This window comes from Lactuca sativa, chromosome 7 (genome assembly GCF_002870075.4).
Source record: "Lactuca sativa cultivar Salinas chromosome 7, Lsat_Salinas_v11, whole genome shotgun sequence".
NCBI lineage: Eukaryota > Viridiplantae > Streptophyta > Magnoliopsida > Asterales > Asteraceae > Lactuca > Lactuca sativa.
The window spans coordinates 81,651,588-81,659,387 of record NC_056629.2 but is presented as its reverse complement, the minus strand read 5'-3'; the positions used below and the strand labels follow the sequence as shown (position 1 = coordinate 81,659,387).

The 7,800-nt window shown below is 31.1% G+C and overlaps 1 protein-coding gene across 1 annotated transcript; it reads left to right on the top strand.

The window, feature by feature from the left end:
* The first annotated feature begins 3,769 nt into the window (after positions 1-3,769).
* Positions 3,770-7,385, top strand: LOC111913985 (suppressor protein SRP40). Its single transcript, XM_023909718.3, has 7 exons — positions 3,770-4,117; positions 5,041-5,102; positions 5,384-5,421; positions 5,815-6,476; positions 6,591-6,680; positions 6,871-6,932; positions 7,158-7,385. Exons 1-7 carry the CDS (start codon positions 3,845-3,847, stop codon positions 7,261-7,263), a joined length of 1,293 nt encoding a protein of 430 aa, XP_023765486.1. The 5' UTR covers positions 3,770-3,844; the 3' UTR covers positions 7,264-7,385.
* Positions 7,386-7,800: the final 415 nt, after the last annotated feature.

Sequence of the window (7,800 nt, the reverse complement as noted above, 5' to 3'; positions counted from 1 at the left end):
GGGCTATTGGCTTGTAGTTTTAATAAATATTGTTTCTCGTGAGATATTGAATCTTTTAAATGTTGAATAATTTTACACATATTAGAGTTTATCTTCCAATGTCTTTTTATTATGTTATTCCAAAACCGATTATTTTTAGAACAATAAATCTGTATTTTAGAACTCATTTAACAAATTAATAAACTATCAGTAAGACGATTAATTGAATAACTGATACATTTTATGACTTTTTTAAAATGACTAATTTCAAATTTTAGTCTTCCTATTTTAACTAACTGAATTGCAGTATGATTGTGACATTTAGGTATTAATTCTTTTACTTCTAATTGCTTTTCTTTTAAGTGTTTTGTTAAAGTGCTTAAGTCTTGCCAAATTTTTTGAAGTGAATTAGTATTATAATTGTTATCGAAATTATAATATATTTGAGCTTTATTACTCCTATTTGTTGTTTAAAATTTTGAAGTTCATCTATAAAATCATATTTAGTAGGACTAGGTAAACTAGTTTCACTATTTTGTTCATATTGATAAAGTGGTTTAGGAATGGAATTAGTATAATCAACAACCTTTAGTTTTAAAGATCTTGATTTTGAAAATGAATGTTTTGATGTGCCAACTTCTGAAATCGAACTTGTTGAAAATCATGATTATAAAAATTTTATTGAAGAAAAATTTATATCAACCGATCCGTCGTTATGTTCAATAATATTAGAAATTTGTTTTGAAGAATCTAAAGTCTTTGGTTCAATAACGTTTTGTAAATTCCAATTACATAATTTAGTATTTCCGACCATTTAAGTCTTTTAGGCATATGAACCTTAGTATGGTTAGTATTTGCTTAAAAAATAATTGTTTTATTTATTGGGCTTGATAGACTGGTTCTTGGTTCTAACGTAGTTGTCATGGTTTTATAACAAACACGATAGAGTATTGCTAAATGCTTGATATTATCTTTAAATTCTAAATTTTTTGTTTCTACTGTTAAAACTAAGGTATTTAATATATTTTTATCGAATAATCCTATAGAAAAATTTGGATAACAGTTAAAATAAATTGGTCCGTTAATAATATTTGTTTCTGCCATAACTAAAATAGAATTTTGAAAATCTTTATGTCTTTTATCTCTTAAAATTAGGAGAACAGGAACATCAATACCAATTTTAAATAAAAGTTTAATAGTAATTTGTACTAAACCGATATAAATAAATTTATATTTTTGTTTATGTTCTAAAATAGATTTAAGTGATAATATATTTAAATTTTGTTGATTTTGACCAATAGACACGGTTTATTCGGTCATTTTGATTAAGTAACTTTGAAAATAATCGAAAGTTGCTATTTTATATATTGTATTTATATTTGTTTTTGGTATTGTCAAATCATTTAAACTTTGTTCTATGCCATCAATAGTTTCTTCGATAGAGTTTATTTGATTATTATCATAGTCTGGTTCTTCATTAATACTTTTACCATGAATGTATCTTTTGGATAATATGCGTGAAAGTCTACTCATATTTGACTTATTTTGTTTTAAAATTTTATAAGAAAGCTTACTTATTTTAATAATTATGAACAGAGGAGAGTCGTCCCGACGATGATTGTGGTCCGGCATCGCGGCTTACATCCTTATTTGCGCGTTTTATGCTAATCCAGCCAATCATTGGTCTTGTTTCTGAATCATACTTATTAAAACTCATAATTTTCTTAGAAAATTTTAAACCAAAAATAATCAAATTTGAAATAAAACAATCACACATAAATGGTCTAAATACTCAACCTCTTTATTTCCACCACCTTCAAACCTTTTCCATCTTTGAAAATGGCTCAATTTTGGATCACGGATGAACATATCATTTTGGTTCGTGTGTGGGTTGATAGGGGTGTGCAAAAAACCGCAAAAAAAACCAAGCCGAACCAGCCAAACCGAAACCGAAAAAAAACATAACCGAAGAAAACCGAAACCGAAAAAACCGGATATCAACCGGATATATATATATATATATATATATATATATATATATATATATATATATATATATAATCAAACGGTTCGGTTCGGGTATCCATGGATACTAAATATCAAAACAAAAAACCGACCCGTTGATATCCGGTTTTTTCGGTTTCGGATTGGCCGGTTCGGCTAAGTTTTTCGGTTTTGCAGTTTTTTTGCACACCCCTGTCGACCCATGCACAAGCCAAAATGATCTTTTCATCGTGGTCCAAAATTGAGCCATTTTCAGAGCTGGAAAAGGTTTGAAGGTGGTGGAAATAAAGAGGTCGAATATTTAGACCATTTCCAACCCTTAATACTATATCTTTACATTATATTTATAATTATAGTGTAAAAGATAATGTAAACATTAAATTCTTCAAACCCATTACACTATATTTAACACTAAAAATAATATTTTAGATATAATTTTTTTATTCAACTTTCATCATTTTACAAAAACAATCTAATATTTATTAGGTTTTTATAAACTTAACTAAGATACTTTTATTACAAATACTTAATAAATTATAATACAAATAACCATATTATATGAACATTATAATTCTGTCATCTACACCCATACCGAGTTAACCCTCCCAACTTGTCAGGTTGGAACATGGTGGCATTTGCCGAGCTTGCCGACTCGACTCCATCCCTATCATGATTAGGCCTAACAATCGTGTCGTGTTCGGGTTGGCGGGTTGACGGGTCAAAATATGCCAACCCAAACACGATCCATTTAAAATATACAGGTCATGGGTTGACGAGTTTGGAATATAAACCCTTATATGACCCGCCAACCCATTTATTTATACGAGTCACTGGTTGGCCGGTTCGTGGGTTAGATTTTATAAATAAAATTGACAATTAAACATGAATAAATTCTTGATGGTTGATGCAAACATATCTGAATTTTAGACACTTAAGTTTTAGGGCGTGTTCGGCAAAATTAACTGGTAGCGGGTACCTTGTAGCTTGTAGCATTTTGTTAAACGTTACATAAAGTAGGGTGTGTTCGGCACGGAGCGTTTTGGAGCGTTTGAGAGCTTCTAGCTTCTAGCGTTTGACAAACGTTCCGTTTAAAACAAAAAGCTTCCTTTGGCACTACAAGCTTCTAGCGTTTAGTTTAATTAAAACGCTCCAAATCCAAATGCTACTTCATGTAGCGTTTAACAAAACGCTACAAGCTACAAGCTACCTGCTACAAGCTACCAGCTAATTTTGCCGAACACGCCCTAAAACTTAAGTGTCTAAAATCCGGATATGTTTGCATCAACCATCAAGAATTTATTCATGTTTAATTGTCAATTTTATTTATGAAATCTAACCTACGAACCGGCCAACCGGAGTGCCGAACAAGACTTTCTGTTCAAAACGGAGCGTTTTGTTAAACGCTAGAAACATGTTCAAACTAAACATTAATACAAACATAGATAATTTAAGTGCTAAAGTAATAACCATAATTCCCATTTAGACACTTAAGTTTTAATACTTGATACATAAATACATTTAAAAATAAAATATTTCTTTTATTAAAAATATAAACGGGTTGGCGGGTCAACCCGTTTATTTTTTGAAAAACCCACATATAACTCGTTTAATAACCGAGTTGGCGGGTTAAAAAGCTCAACCTAAACCCAATTATTTTATGTCGTGTATCGGGTCGAGTCAAGAATTGTGTTTTAACCGTGTGACATTATTCAATGACCGTTACAAAAACTGCATATGTTTCCGGTTAAACTATAGAACCGTGATTTTCTTTCTATTTTACCCCAATTGAATAGAACCCTAATTTGCAACTTTGTAAAACCTTGTTTGGCCCAGCACACAGACGCAGAGCTCTTTCTTTGTAATGCTCCATTTGGACACCAAAAATCCTAGCAATTCTCACACTACTGCGTCCTCTATATCCCTACTTGCATTTAAGCCTCGCCAAGTTCTCCTTGCTCAGCATAGTTCAAGAAGCACGATGGCTGCTTCTGCTTTGAAGGAGGAAAATAGCAGCAACATCACATCTTTAACCCCCGAATTGAAAGGAGCTCTTCACCAATCTATACTTGATTACTTCCATCGTAACGGATTCTCCAAAACCCTCAAACGATTTCAGTCAGAAGCTCCAATTCAGGTCCCTCCATCCCTCCTATATATATGCATATTATATTGTAACCATATATCCACATATTCATAGACGAGTGTGCTGTACGAGCAGTTAAAGCTGATTAAGGGGTTGCTTCGATAACTGGATATGTGTTTTACAAGCGATTCTTGTGAGTTGAATAATGAAAATCAGTTGATTAGTTGCTTAATGTTAAAATTAGCGACAATGTGGTAACTTCAAATCTATCTCTATAATTTTCTTAAAGCAAGGTATTGTCTTGAACAGAAAATCAAAATCTTAATCTGTTTTTGCAGAACAGTTTGGGTTATTGTGACTCATTTTAAAAGCACAATGAAACACCCCCCTAACAAAGCTTGTAGGATGCAAAGCTTGGAACTTATTAATTGATATCGCCATAGGGACTCCTAGGAAGGCTTTGAGCTTTTGTACTGGATAATCATATATAGATTTTGTTTGTTGATGTTGCTACCAATGATTCGAACCTTTAGCTGTGTATGATTTCCTGGTAGAACTGCAAATGCTAACTAAGAAAGAATATAAGAAACAAATGTGAAGATTTGCTGTTATGGCTAAGAGTCATAACATAAGAAACAAATGTGAACATTTGCTGTTATCCCTAAGAGTCATAACATAAGATTCTATAGCTCTTACCAGATTAAGTACTGCTCTCATTAAGTTAATTAAGAAAAAAAAAGAAATGTCACCTTAGAAGCCTCTTTGGTCTGTCGCATCTCCCAACATAGGATTGCAAAATTCCCAGGAACTTGAATCATGAATATGGTGATAATGATGAAAACCCATGTTGTAATGATTTTTCTTGATAAAAAAAATGTTTACTTTTTACTGTTTATTATCTATCAATTATCATGTTGTATAACATTTTCAAATTAACGTTGGAATTCTTGATGATTGTACTTTATTTAATGTAGACTGATACACAAAAGGCTTCTCTGCTACATTTGGAGGACATATTCTGCAACTACAACACTTGGTAAGATGAGAAAAAGTCACATTAGTGTATTATATTTATAGCTCTAGTGCCTTTCCAAGTTTGATTAAATGAAGCAGTAATTATCATGCATCGATCTTAAAAAGCTAAATTTTTATCATATGAAATGTAATTAGCATTATTATCTTTGCATTGAAACAATAAAACCTATAAAGTAAAACATATGTCGAGCCTCTTGTTTTCCTAATTGTTTTCTAGTTGATTATCTGATAAAATATATAATGATCTCATCAGCTTGAGCTTCTGTTTTTTATGTTATGCAGCAATGCTGATAGTAATAAGAACAACAGCAATACACCAGGTAATTCAGTCAAAATTCTGATAATATATGGATTGAATGCAAGAAACAGCAACACATTTCATTGATTTATTATAACATCCTACTTTCATTTCTCCTTATTACAATATTGTATTAAAAATATCTTCCCAATTATAACAATGTCATCCAAATCCAAATACAAAAGTTTCATTTTTATATGTGATAGATTTTGAAAGTACAATATCTTTACAAGGATAAAATTTGAAAGCACAATGCTACAATTGGATATTATTATTTACTTAAAGTACAAAACTTTACTAAGAAAAAATGGAGGACAATGCTATAATACAAATAGTTATAACCACGTTGCTGTTTCTTGTATTTAGCCTTATATATATACTTGTCTATGTGACATTGATCATATGGTTGTTGCAGTGTTAGGAAATGATGAGGCTATAAAAAAAGATAACTTTTGCATCACCAATGAGGAAATAACAACCAAAAAGAAGAAGAAAAAGGGTGTCATTGAAAGTGAAAACGGTGCTATTAAAGATCAACAAGAAGTCACTGATAAAAAGATATTCGAATTTGGTAAGAATTGTGGTCAAGATATCATAGTCAATGAACGAGAAACAAAACCGAAAAAGAAAAAGAAAATCAAACATGATTCGAATTCTTCTATTCAAGCTGAAGAAGCGACATCTATTGTAGTAAAAACACCCGTAAATGATACAATAAATGGATTAAAAATAGAGGATTCAACTAAGAAAGTTGCAGACAAAGAGAAGAAAAAGAAGAATAAGAAGTTGAGCAATGATTCTGGAGACACTGAAAAGGAAGGTATTGAGCCATATGAGACTAAAAAAGAAGAAAAGAGTTCCAAGAAAAGAAAAAGATCCGATTCTGATGAAAATGAGATAGTTACTGAAGAATCCAAGTGCCAAAAGACTGAAACTTTAAAAGAAAAAAAGAGTAAAAAGGAAGAAAACAATGGACAAGAAACATCTAATAAACAGACAAATGGGCAACTTGAGATGAATGGTGAAAAGTCGGGTGCCCATAAATCAACAAAAAAACAACAAAATGTTACAACTGAGGTATGCATACATTTTTCTTGATAGATTTGTGTTCATATTAAACTTGTATTTGGTATTCTTTTTGTTTTTCTTTGTGCCCTAGAAAGCCTTATCTTGATTTCTGATTTGATGCAGCCAAAAACAGTAAATGCATTTCAAAGGGTGAAAATCGATCAAGTGGAATTCGCACACGAGAAATTGCAAGATAATTCATATTGGGCTAAGGTGAGATGATTAACCTTTTATCCCCCAACTTTTTCTCACTTGATGTTTTTGAGAAATGGTTACATTTAAATATATGAAACTAAGATGCTATTATAAAAAATAAATGAAAGTATGTTACTATTTTTTTTTTTTGTATTTAGTCCTTTAACAAACAAGTATAAATGTAATGTTCTTAAATTGCATATTGCAGGATGGTGCAGAGATTGGTTATGGTGCTAAAGCACAAGAAGTTCTAGGTCAAGTGAGAGGGAGGTATGTTTGGTCAACCATGGTCAAACTTATATCATCACATAATAATATTGACATAAATATTTAATTAGAATACTTGACCAACAAAGGAAGATGAAAATTTCTACCAAATAATAGAAAATATCTTGTACCATAATTAGACTTTTAGTCCAGTTCAATGCATGTCAAACACAGTACAATATCCAATACACAGATCCTCACTTGGGTCTCTTTCTTTTTGGCCTATAGGGATTTTCGACATGAGAAGACAAAGAAGAAACGTGGAAGTTATAGAGGAGGCCTAATAGACTTACAATCTCACTCCATAAAGTTCAATTATTCCGATGAGGAGTGATGGTGATTCTTTAAGGATTTTTTTTTTTAATATCAATTAATTGCTCCTTGCCTACAATTTTTATATTATTGTATGAACCGAATGATCAGCGGTAATACATGTACCCATCAAAATTTTGACAATGTTTGGGTTTCTTTGTGATGGTATAATTAAATGGAAGGCTAATGAAATGGGGAGGGCAAATGAACCATTTCTAATATAATAAAAAATTATAGATGAATATAAAGTAGGTCATTTTTTTTAAAATATATAATAGTTGTATACATGTGCAATACGACATGATATAATTTAAAAGTTAATAAATTTGAAAGGTGGATACGACGGAGTTGTGAATAAGACGGTAACGTGAAGCCATAGGTTGCCATGAATGGACCCAAATCCATAACAGGGAGAGACCATACCATGTAAGATATTATTGGAAAATGCATCATTAGCAAATACGAATCTAAAAGGGTTAAAATCTAACTAATATTAAGAAAAAAAAAAAGACAAATATAGTCTAAACTTTCAAGTTTTTTTTCCAAAGAATATCTCAAA

What these genes read in the sequence shown, in the direction of transcription:
- LOC111913985 (XM_023909718.3), top strand. Translation starts at nt 3,845, where the DNA reads ATGCTCCATTTGGACACCAAAAATCCTAGCAATTCTCACACTACTGCG. An exon ending in AGTCAGAAGCTCCAATTCAG is followed by an intron (nt 4,118 to 5,040) that starts GTCCCTCCATCC and finishes TATTTAATGTAG; the next exon opens with ACTGATACACAAAAGGCTTC. An exon ending in TTCTGCAACTACAACACTTG is followed by an intron (nt 5,103 to 5,383) that starts GTAAGATGAGAA and finishes TATGTTATGCAG; the next exon opens with CAATGCTGATAGTAATAAGA.